We start from the raw sequence: 13390 nt of genomic DNA on the forward strand, positions 1-13390 counted from the left end.
GATTCCCAGGGAAGTAGGAAAAGTTTGAATCGATCCACTTACGTTGTGACTGTGACGCTCTCGCGAGTTTGCATTGCAGAGCGCGCATCGTATTAAAATACTGAATTCGCCGGGAATTTGCTGTGTCAGCGATGTGAATTACGTACAGTATAAATATTAAACGAACGTAATTCTGAATTCAGCTTTGTGCAGTCACTCTAGATATTAATTGTTTGGTATGTTGATGACACCTCTCTATTGCAATCGAACGGAAAATTTAAACTATAGGTACTATTATGACTGTTTTATGTAGAATTGATGAACACAAATATGTTTACAGGTCACATGAAAATTGTAAAACGGTGCAAAGATAATTAGCTACTATGGATTTCACGGAGATTAAAATGACAAATTACGCACGCAATGTTGAATTTTGCAGTGACAATAAATTGCAAATTTAATGTCCATCAGCGAGAACTAATGTCACGTATTCATATTCCACTAGCATAATTCCAACCTGCTATTTAGTTTGCATTCAGATCAGAAATACGTGCCCGAAATACGTCGGTTTCTAGTCCCCTCTAAAATGCTGTTCCTATCGGTCGCCTGACAGGGCTTAACCTAAATATTTCAACTCGTATTAGATGACGTAATTCTAAAGAGAATTCAGAGATCATTACTCGCCTACGACGGTTCCAAATTACTCGGTTGACTCACCTTATTCATGTCTGAGGATTAAGTTGGAGGGGATCTTAACGGTGTCTGCGAGAATTCAATAAAGCCATCAAACCCAGGTTGTATAAGACTTGGAATCACAGCAAATATAGGATTACAAGCTTAATTCTGTTACAGTTGTTTATAAACAGTGAGTATGAACGACAGTTACCAGTGAGCAGTGTCTGGCAGCCGGCCAGTGCGGGCTTCCGTGAAATGTTATTGCGAGAGTGCCGAGATTCACTCCTTGCGTCTGTGTTACAACTAAGAGATGAATTATTTATTGGCTGCCGTATAAATCTATGTATCTACGTCCGTATGTTAATGAATAACCATTTGTTTCTTAGTAATACACGTCACATATGTACATTTAAGATGCTGAGGTTTTCTTGCCATGTTACTCTTAGAATCAAACATAATTATGTAAAGCTACGCCAATTAAACCAAACCACTTAAACCAATGGAAAGTTAAATGCGAATCGTCGATGAAGGTGATTGTTAACCACAAACATAGTAAAAACACGCTATTGTGAGTATAATAAATATGAAATACAATAATTGCATCGAGTAAATAATATATTAAATTACTCCTCATCAAAAATTGCACGCAATAACTGTGCTGAACAACTTGACCGAGAGCATAAAGAAACGAAAGTAAGTAGATAGTTAGGTACATACATTGGCACAAAAACAAACTAGATAATTAATTCCACATGTCGCGACATCAAAGAGATAACGTCGGAGCACAATGTAATGTAATCTCCAGATATAGGAATACACGTGACATTTCCACGACCTCGCCCCACATATGAACACAAGATCGTGTGTATCCCAGCTAAAGTATTTACCGTGGTTACAATTAGTAATTAATATTGAGAGGTTCGAGGAACTAGAGATAAAGTGCCTATTTTAAGTGACACATGCATGAGTTTCTTGCTGGCTAGTTTTAGGTCATTAAAAAAAAACTTCCTCGAATACACCATCAAAATCAAAATATAAACGTTAATCACATGTGAAATAAACTGCCATTTTCGGCATGTATTATGATCTTTTTGGGGTAAGGTTACATCCATAAATTACGTCGAACCGAATCCCACCAAATGCCACTCTTATTTTCTTTTTGCCAGAAACAGTCAGTATAATTGCAAGAAAATGGGCAAAACATGTTTCTGCACCAAAATAATGCTAAACACTCAAAGCAATCATTCAAACGCAAATTCACATGATTATATACACTTAAATGTGCAATTTGAAAAATAAAAAATCAAAACTAACTACATCTGAATCCGGTAGATAACACAAGATAGACAAAGAAGCTAGATTTTCTTTGTTCCATAATCTATTTGGAAAACGGTTGATCTCATCTAAAATGTTATTACGAAAGTTTTTAAGAGAAACCTTTCAGCGAATGCAAATTTAATATATCCATTTCAAAAAGCTCTTCTCTCGCTCTTGAAAAAAAAAATAGTTCAGTTTCGAAAAGTCAATGAAATAATGTTATATTATAATAATAGCAGTTTTCGGAACACCTGGGTGCGACACAACCAAGTTTTATGCAATGCCAGCTTTGAGTGTATAGAAACAGAGTTGTGTGTTTGTGGGATGCAATATGAATTTGGGATTACAGTTTAGCATTCCGTTCACGGTAGAAAAGAGACGGTTATATAATGTATAGGGGGGAAAGTGGAGATGATTTGTTTGAGAGTGCTTGCCAATCGATAACTGAGAGCATTTATAATGCTTCTAGACGTGACGTTTATGGGCCCGGAGCAGAGCTACGGAGCAGTCTAAAACATGGGGAAAGCTCATGTTTGTTTTAAACGCAAAATACTATTTTTTGCGTTATAACCTAACCAACTTAGAAAAGATGAAACACCGCCGACATTGTCATTTTAAAGTTTAACTAATATCTCAAAAACCATTAAAACCAAACGATTTCAATGCAAAATAGGTAAGAACCACCACAAGGAAAATATAGCTTTCCTTAAAAAATCATCGATATTGGTCCATTCGTTTGAGAGTTGCTATGCCACACACATACAGACAGACAGTCATTGGCGTCAAATTTATAGCACCCCCTTTTTGCGTCGAGAGTTAATATATAAAACCAAGTGTTGGTATGCCAATGCCAAACCATCGATAGGAATCTTCAGATAAAAAAAATAAACCTACATGGTAATCATCATTCAGTTAGGCATTGAATTTGCAATATCTACAAGTAAACTTCTAAACTAATATTAAAAAGAGAAAAAAAATCATTACGTGTTGTTTGTAATGGTAAATTCGAAAACTAATAAACCGTTTGTAAAAAATCGTTTACTTAGAAAGAGTAACATACATAGGCTATAATAATATTACATCTCGGGAACGCTTAAACTTACCACCGAATGCAATTAAACTTGCGACAAACAGTTAGTTGCAAATAAAGACACATTGTGTACTTCAAAGCATTTTACTAAATTATTAGCCATTGTTAATATCAGGTCAGGTATCTTCAGTAATTTCCAGCAGCGTGGAGGTATTTTCGTAAGTGAACCCGGTGGGATTCAAATGTTAGGGCGCCAAGCCTCTTGACTGGTAGTTCCTCTTATAAATACAACATGGGTCCTAGGTACTCCATTTTGAGTATTGCTATTGAAAGGGGTGTTTGGGGAATAACAAGACCTCGGAGACGTACTTGATAAGGAGTAGGAAGCATTCGACTTAGAAATCGTGCTCATATCCGTCTCGAAAATCAATTGGTTGATCTTGTGAATCAGAATAGCATTAGTCGTTGGATCGTATTGATTCAACTTAGCTTCTAAGTAACCTACAAATTTAGACGTAACATCTCTCTTTTCTTGGTCTGATGGAATCGTATATGCTTTCAAGTCGCCCTCTTTTTTAACCCGAAGCTCTTGATTGGTGTTTTCGTAGAGCGTTGAACTGAGCCTGGGTCGTTTGATGGGTGGAGTTGGTTCGACAAATGCTGTAGGATTTGGTTCAAGTGAACCTGTAGAATTTGGCCCATGCAAACCAGCAGGATTTGGTTCGAGGATTGCAGCAGGATTGGGTTCGAGTATGTCATCTATGTCAGTTGTGTCATTCTTGAATCCTTCTTCGAATTCTTCGGTATTGCTTTCTGTTTTTGGTATTATTAGGTGTATTTCGGTGTAATCACATTCATCCTGAAACATAACGCGAAGTCATGTAATTATTTTATTAAGTACACAACATATTACCAATTGAACTCGCACTAATACTCACATTAAAATACTTACATCGTAACATTCGTTTTCCTCTTCCGAGTGTAGCGATTTTTGATCGTTTATTCCCAATAAAAATTTCAATTTATTAAACGCAAACCAATCAGATTGGTAGTCGCTCAAGGAATCTGTAAATAAGAACATGGTAAAAATATATTGTATTTTTTTTTCGAAGGAGGTGAAGAATAAAAGTGTACCTAATTGGCCAGTTGCCGGATAATTGACTAGGTACTCGTAGGATAGTTGCTTTGCTTGAGGTTGCAAGCGTGCAGCGAGTTCTCTTATTTCTTCGCACAAAAACTCCTAAATCTCTTTACCACTCAGGGGTGCGACTCTATAAATTATGTCGATATTTAATTACCCTCAAAGGGTAAAACTGCGTTTCGTCGGGTAACATACAAGATGACATCCAACATCCATCAGTAATCGTGGGCACAAACGCAACGAAAGAATAGCACATAACTTGTAAAGGGCTAAATGGCAACTAGGTACAGTCACCAGCATTAATATCTGCCACAGCGGAGCGTGCAAAAATATCTGACACGTCCTTCCGTCCCTAGAAATAGAGTCGTATCAGATATTTATGCACGCTTGTTGTGTCAGATATTGGTGCTGGTGACTGTACTCGTACAACCTACAATTTTGAGGGGTCAATTCTTATAAAAGGTTAGGAACCGCTGCTGTAAACGAATCTCTTCAGTGGCGGCATCACTGCGCATGGCAGAAATTACGACTGGACCCGTTTGCTGCCAGCCAGCATACGGGGCTGCGGAGTAAGGTATCCTGAAGTTACTCGTTACTTGATGTTGAAATTAGCCATTGACTACGAATCTCTAAATAGAGAATACCGCTGATGGTCTTCAACTCTTTAACGCAAGTGAGACTTGCCCAGGTGAGTTACAACAAATAGTCAAATGCTTTAAAAAACTCTATGATTTTATTGATTGAGCAAGCGTATGGTTATAATAATAAAAACATTAATAACTAGCCTGTTACCCGCGACTCCGGCCGCGTAGAATTCGGTTTTCACTATCCCGCTGGAACTACGAAATTTTCCGGGATAAGAACTATTCCATGTCCTTCCCCGGGACTCAAACTATCTGTATACCGAATTTCATCTAAATCGGTTTAGCAGTTTAAACGTGATGAAGTAACAAACAAACAAACAAACAGACTTACAAACTTTGCATTTATTACATTAGGGATATAATTTTATTGATCACCTAAAAATGCATTTTCGGTTACCTAAATACGGGTGCTAAACAACGGGTAGACATACATACATATATATACACTTAAATACATACAAACATCCAAGACTCAAGTTCCTACTACAAACATTTGTACTCATCATATAAGTATTAGAAAAAAATTTTTTGGTTCGGGCACTTTGCCGGCCGCTGCCGCGGCACGCTCGCTCCGCTCGCTCCGCTCGCGCACTGAGGGCCGCAGATCTACCTAGCACTCCTCGCTCGCTTCGCTCGTCGTCGTACCTAACCAGACCTGCCTTAGTAGAATAGGTAGAAGCATCGAATTAAGAATCATTTGCCCGAATTTTTGCCATACCAACGTTTGCCATAAAATAAATAGAACCGTGCTGTTTTTAGGATTTTTTTAAAATGTCATCATAAATAATGCAGTAGGTTAGGTTAGGTTACTTTAATATCAACTCTGAAGAAATTACTATTTCAGAAATAAATTACTTTATAGCAAATGAAAATTCTAGAAAACGATACATTCGGGCAAACGATAGAGAACCGATCTATTTATTAGGTGACAGATCTATTATTTTGGTGATCGAATTTTAATGATCAAACTATAATTTAGGATACAGGTTTACATTAATCTGATGACTCATACTTAGAGACAGTTTGATTAATATGATGACTAATATATTTCTTAGGGATAGATATTATAATTAGGTATCGCAGTTTAGTGACAAATCTAAATTTAAGTGACAGAAAATATAGTTCCCTTATATTAGTGGGATATTCTCACCGTTCGCTTGTGCCATCTTCATCTTAGCTTTCTCTCGCCTAAACGATCCAAGTAAACTCGCCATCTTCCTTCTAGCATCTGTTACGTCGACTCCAAAAGTTTCAGCTATTTCCTGCCATGCTGTATTTTTAATGTACTTGTTGAAATGTCCTTTATGATTGGAGTCCCATAAAGCTCTGTGTTTCTGGTATTCCTCTATCATATCGAGGACTTCGCTTTTACTTAAATTCATGGCTACGAGTACGTAAAAAATAATGAACAGGCGCTTGTAAACGCGCAGCACGCATGGTCCGTACCGCACGAACGGCGAGCGCCGAATGACGTTACGTACGTACACTACACAAACTCACGCGCGCGCACGCAAAGCACACGGCGTCTATAGGTACAACCATGCAGCGTCTCATTCTCTTGATGTGTGCTTGCTTGCTCACACGCACGCCGTACTGCGCACGCAAACATTTCTCGCGAACAACGTACGATAATCCGAGGCTACACTATAGAAGCGACACCGATTAGATACGCTTAAAAAACTTAACATATTAATTTACGTGTACTTAGACAAACACCACTTGAGTGGCCAATTCAAACTCTATAGCAATTGCGTGAGAATTTGTTTTATCAGGACGTACATTATTATTGTTGATTCCGGGTCGACAATTACAGGTCGTACTTTAACTGCACCCAATAGTTCGTTCCAAAAGAACGAAAAAAGACGAGTAGTATAGGTACTTCTGTAGTCGGTAAATTGCGGTAATTTTTCAGCGGGCGCCTTGCACGCTCGTCTGTATAATTCAACGACAGCTAAATTGTCTAATTCAACAATATACAGTGCAGATGTATGTACTAACTACTAAATAAATTCATACCTGAATGCCTCCTTATATACCCTATTTTATTATTTCAATTCAAGTAAATAACAGCAAACTCTAGCACAGCAGTGAAAAGTTTACGGCTTCCACGTATGCTATAAAGATATAAATAAGTAACAATAGGTGCAATTTGTCTAATGTTACAATTACCTAGTAAATAAACAATAATTTAAGTCTACTTACTGATATCATGGCAAATTAATATTATATTATACCTCTAGGTACACAAGACAACCCACACATTTCGGTAGCTTGCGTCACACACTGTACACAACTTGGAACAAACGCAAAGGGATATTAGGAATAGCTAGCATGGTCTCCGTTCCCATACAAAATAGGTACATAATGTCTGTAAATACATAATGTACTCTAATTTAACCAATTTATTGTCCTTAGTGTAACGTTATCGTACCTGATTGATAACTTGATAAGTAAGGGTTTTTATTTTTTCCGTTCAGCTAGGGAATAGAAGAATGAACCAAATTATACCTTCAAAAGTTCGTATGTGACAATTGCTAGAACCCTGTCGCAGGGGGTTTCTGCTGTCTTTATTGGGCCTCGGTCCCGATCCATACCGTCGTATGTCCTAAAGTCAAGTGCCATACCAATTTTGTCCTAAACGCCCTTGACATATCGTTCATTAGTCATAAAGATTATAAGCCATAATGCTTCTTATCTCCTAAAAGTCATAAGCCATAATATTACATTACCTAATACTCAAAATACCTAACTGGGATGTCCCAATTTTTGACAACATATAATAAATCGAAAACCATTTGGAGAAATAGGCTTTGTGAAGCGTTTTCAGAAATCAGATTCCAAAAATGTGATAAACTGAATTAAATAAACAAAATTTAAGTAATGACCCTCATTTGACCCCTGCAGTGTCTTGTCACAAAGGCAGTTATAAAGCAGGTCTACATTCTTAAGCAAATTGACAGTTTGAAATGTTGCTGTCCTGCTTATAAAAGCAAAGAGTGACAAAGATAGAACTTTAATCAGCACATGATGCGCACCCGGCTTTAAACAGTTGTCATTTATCGTAAAGTCCGAAATGTATACGAGTATTTCCAATGTATTTTTACAAATTAAATAATTAAATTCCTACGTTACAAGTAAATACAAAATAATTTAAATACCAGATTTAAATAATAATATTTATTTACTATCACACCATTAAACAAACATAGGAATAATCGAAGCTAAATGAAGAGAAATAAATAAAACTATTTGTCATGGTTCATTTAGGACCCTAAGCCGTGCTTGAATTATTGTCAAATTGTGATGCCACAGATTATGTTATGTACGACCTGAATTTTTCAAGGCAATGAAACGTGGCTGTCTCACTGTGACGTCATCCAGCGTATTTCGTAAAGAAAATATAAAAGATTAAATACTCATCCAAATTCAAAATCAATGAAAATGGTATCTTAAAATATCCTATTCTTTCCAAAAATAAAATAAAAACTATAGGTTATTTTTTTTGTTGCATCCCAATTACTTTAGCCATAATATAACATGACCTAATCCCAAAATACCTAATATTAACATTTATGTCCTATGTAATAATCATCATTTGTCATAACGCTTTTTCTCTGAAACCTAATTTTTTCAGGGTTGTTATCAAATATAACATAACCTATACAGTTCTCCTAAGTAGATTGATTTATTTGCCAAATCATCATTTGTCATAACGCTTTTTCTCTGAAACCGTAATTTTTTCAGGGTTGTTATCAAATAAACCTATCCTAACCTATACAGTTCTACAGAAGAAGAAGAAGATTGATTTATTTGCCAACATGAACAATACAGGATAGACCACTTCAAAATTTCTGAAATATGTACGGTTTCAGAAAAAAAACCGTTATGGCAAATGATGATTTGGACAAACATTACATTAGGACATACGATGTTATGGATCACGAATGACACCCGAACCCAGAAAAGTAGGTTAGGTTAGGTTAGAACTGCGTCCCCCAACTAGAGAAACGGTGAGTGTTTCAAAATGAGCCGAACCCAACCAAAAAAACTGGTGCAAAAACACTTTGAAACAAATGGTAGCCTATATTTTTTGCCCCCGTTCCGCCTATCCCTACCGCTATATCCACCCTGATAGAGTTACGTGGAATATTTTTCCTTTCTTCGCTACCGGTAGGGATAGATGGAAATAATATATCCAGCCACCACCGGTAGGGCTTGTGGATTTTTTTTCCAACCATCCATACTAGCTGACCGTGTGCTAGGGACTTGTGGATTTTTTTCCAACCATCCATACTAGCTGACCGTTTGGTAGGGACTTGTGGATTTTTTTTCCAACCATCCATACTAGATGGCCGTCTTGTAGGGACTTGTGAATTTTTTCCAACCATACAAACCGACTTCCAAGTGAGTCTCAGAACGTTTTTTAATAAAATAACAGAAACAAAACGGTCAGTTTATAATGTTATTTTATTTGTTATTTCAAGTCGTTCAGTATCTAACAAATAACTATTACTTAACTCACAAATTTGAAGGTTAATCTAACTCCGTTATTCAAAAAGCCTTAATATTTAATGTTTGAACATATTGACTTTATTATTCACTTCCCGTGTTTACGAGAAAAATCGCAATCCCAATAATTTGTAACAGAGTTGGTGCGAAATTACTTTTTATGGATTTATAATTCCAAGGTAAAACATTGGGGTCTTTGTTTGTGTTAGCAACTTGTTCAGGAAGGTCGACCGGTAACTGTATAAACGAGTTAATATTGAAACATAATACAAAGGGAAACGGACGGCTGCGCACTCCGCCCTTTATAAATAGATCTAATAGCCAGCATAATAATATCTGCTGAATCATACAATACATAGCAGTTATTAATTTTATTTTAGGAACTGTTAGAACTTTGATTAGATTGAGTCTTTTTTTACGGCAGCGCTTTTAGAATTAGCTCACTATTAAATTTGGCAGTAGGTTTTTTTTATTAAAAAAAAAACCAGCGACTGTCCTCTATCTAACTTTATGTTTTAATGCCAACCCATGGAAAAAATTTAAACAAACAACATAGGTTAGTTAGATATTTATAAAAGTCTGTCTGTAATAAACATATCGTATATGGAAAATAAATGGTAGAGGTACCTAATCATAATACTACAATAAAATTAATTTATCAGGACATAAACAACTTTATTAGTTACTTGTTGTATATGTACCTTTAGTTCAAAAATTTATGGTCCGTTTCACCGCAAAATTTGAGCACTGAAGATAATGAATTGTTAAATTTAGCTGAAAATTTGTAACTCAGCTGAGCTCATTTCAAGGATGTCTTCATTTCATACGTCTGTCTCGTCCTTGGTCGAGGTCGACGAGACCTTGTTTTGATCCTTGGGACCTTGGGACTACGAAACCTTGAGTCTGGATAGTACAAAAATAACTGCTGCCCCACTCAAACGAGCTTATTTGCTTTGAGCTATAAGCTTTATACTCTATGTTGTAACGATCCTTTATCTATTCATCCGATATTAATGTACGTTTTCTCGAGATTTGAAAGTCGCAGTCCTGCCAATGTGGAAGTAATGCGTAGGTTGACGATAAAGGAAACGTAAGTTGAAACGATTCACGTCTTTGACGTCGTTCGTCTCTTATTATTGTTACGTAAAATGAAAACAAACATGAACCTGGCTGACTTTTGTTTTAAAAAAGAAGTTATTTTAATCATTAGGTATATTGTTAAAAGGTGATTGACATTGATTAAAATTGACAAGAGTTCATTAAGGTTGTACCTTGTTTTGCCTAACAACTTTTTGCCTATTTTCAGTTTGCCTAATGTTAGATAAACTAATATTACTTAACCTAATGTTTCATTTTACCTAATTTTCATTTTAATTAGTCATTTTACATACAAATTACTTTACATAATTTTGTTTCGCCTACTTTTAAATTACCTAATTTTTATTTTGTATAAACTAATTTGACATAATGTTTGACTGACATAATTATATTTTGCCTAACATACATGTCACATAATTTCATTTTGTATAAACTTATTTCGTTTAACGTTTGATTGATATAATTATTTTTTGTCTAACATACATTTAGCATAATTTAATTTTGTATTAACTAATTTCGTATAATGTTTGTCTGACAATTTTATTTTGTCTAACATAAATGTCGGTAAATTTTATTTATTTTAATCACGGTTAATCCGAATACATAATGATAACGTTAGTTAATTCTAAAAAGTTTAGTATTATAAAACAAAGTCGGTTCTGGCGCTTCGCCGGCCGCTGCCGCGGCACGCTCGCTTCGCTCGCTCGGCTCGCGCACTGTAGGGTCGCAGTTCTACCTAACGCTCCTCCTCGCTTCCTCGTCGTCGTACCTATTCCCTGTATGCTTAGTATTGTTACTTGCTTGAACCAAGTAGAAAAATAGTAGAATATTATGGATTAATTTATTTCAATTATAACCTACCAAATTGACCTTATTTTAAAATAAACATTTAGGTACCAAAATTAGGCATAACGTTAGTAAGCATAACAAATATTATGATAATTCAATATTAAACAATCCAATGTTAGTTAAAACGTTATTCGGCTATATGATCATTAGTTAAAATGAGAATCGACAAAGTTAGTTTTCGATAAAATAATATTTGGCAAAACGTTAAACGTTAACCTACCAAATTGACCTTATTTTAAAATAAACATTTAGGTACCAAAATTAGGCATAACGTTAGTAAGCATAACAAATATTATGATAATTCAATATTAGACAATCCAATGTTAGTTAAAACGTTATTCGGTTATATGATGATTAGTTAAAATAAGAATCGACAAAGTGAATTTTCGATAAAATAATATTCGACAACACAAGAGTTATGCAAATCATCACTTAGTAAAAATGAAAATTCGACAAAATAAAAATTATATATAATGAAATTATACAAATTGACGTTAGACAAACTATTCATTATAGTAAAAGTTGTTAGACAAAGTGAAATTAGGCAAAACATTTTTAGACAAGTCAAGGGAATACCGTTCATTAACGACGCAAAATGCTCGACCCCCATTGAAATTTCAGAACGTTATTAAAGGTACTCGTATGTATCTATCCGACTGGCCTTCTTAGGACTTTTTATTTGTGAAAGGTTGAAATAGGCAGTATCAGAGCTGCAACATTGTTTTATTCGTAACATGTGTTTAATTTACTTTACTGGTAAATGAATAACACGAGCGCGAAGGTCTCGTTGCCCTTTTTATTCCTTCGTGGATTCTGTCTGAGGTTCTTAGTGCAGATTGCTATCTGCTAATAAGATATTTTCATCGATAATGTTACTCAATTGTAAATTTTAAAAATATGGTCAACGGTCGTATAAACAATTTCTGTTTCGACTAATTACATCAAGGTAATCTGACTTAGAAATATCATACTCGTACAACATACAGCACGAAAGATAGTTTCAGTTTGAGAAGTTCCACTTATGTTAGGTCTAGACTACTAGTCGGCTTAGTAAGATATTAAAACCACTCACCACCCACCCACCACCATTCATTAGTTGATATTCTATACTTCTTATTTACTCGATCCAGCTAGAGTTAAACCTCTTCATTATGTTACAAGCAGTTTAAGTTCGATTGGGAATCCAACTGCAAGTTTGGAAGTCAGCGCATAAAAGGGAATTAGAACATAGTTGCGTCTGCTTAGAAGGAACTCGAAACACCCCACGATTAACATTAGTTTTAAACAATGCCGGCAGGATTAAACTAAAGTTCATAGTTTGCTAGTCCAATATTCAAATGAGCTCAGTATGCAGAAACCTCGCCCGGGCCTTAACTCGGCCAGACTGAACTCTGAGCAGACTTTTGCTGAGTAAATTATCAATTCGTCATTTATGTTTAGGCACGCGTTCAAGTCGATTGTCATTTTTATAAAGATGGACTGTTTACTTGTTATGCTTAGGGTGTCCACTACAAATCCAAAAAAATCCTTGACTTTTCCCTGACTTTCCCTGACCAATCATGTACATTTCAAAGCAGGTTATATGATTTTTAATTACTGCCCGAGATACTAAGCTGACCAATCATGTACATATCGAAGTAGGTTATATGATTTTTTATTACTGCCCGAGATACTAAGCTAAGCCGATGATGGGAACGCACTGCACACCGAACGTGCTCACTTTTTCGTTGACTGTTTTTATGGTGCCACTCTTTAATACGTCGCCCAGAACTGAAACGACTGGTACCAAAAATCGAGCTAAATTTTGGGAAATCACGAGTTTTTTACATTGACTTTTTGGATTTCTAGCAAATTTCCCTGATTTCCCTGACTTTCCAGAAAGTGGACACCCGATTGTTCAATATCACAGGGTTTCATTAATGAGATTATCAAAGGGTATATTTTATGTTCAGTTTATCGATATGGAATGGAAGCACAATAGGTACACAAAAAATACTATAACCACCTTCATTTGATATTATATTGCTTGAAGCACCAATCAGACAGGACGTGAAATTAAACTGCCTTTGCCACTTATAGGTACGTAAGTGTTATACAAAGACGTTTAAATTAAAGCTGTAACAGATGAGACCTCAGATCGTTAATAAA

The 13390-nt window shown here is 35.7% G+C and overlaps 2 protein-coding genes across 2 annotated transcripts in view; both read right to left on the reverse strand.

Annotated features, from left to right (window-relative positions):
* The window catches only part of Kdm3 (Lysine demethylase 3), a 183832-nt gene that overhangs the window by 110792 nt on the left and 59650 nt on the right, over positions 1-13390 (reverse strand).
* LOC141436064 (uncharacterized) lies at positions 3072-6266 on the reverse strand. The gene is made up of 3 exons (XM_074098906.1): positions 5937-6266; positions 3954-4066; positions 3072-3860 (listed from the first exon to the last, which is right to left on the reverse strand). The coding sequence occupies exons 1-3, from the start codon at positions 6166-6168 to the stop codon at positions 3240-3242; spliced, it is 966 nt and encodes a 321-aa protein (XP_073955007.1). The 5' UTR covers positions 6169-6266; the 3' UTR covers positions 3072-3239.

The sequence above is a fragment of the Choristoneura fumiferana genome, chromosome 16 (assembly GCF_025370935.1).
Source record: "Choristoneura fumiferana chromosome 16, NRCan_CFum_1, whole genome shotgun sequence".
NCBI lineage: Eukaryota > Metazoa > Arthropoda > Insecta > Lepidoptera > Tortricidae > Choristoneura > Choristoneura fumiferana.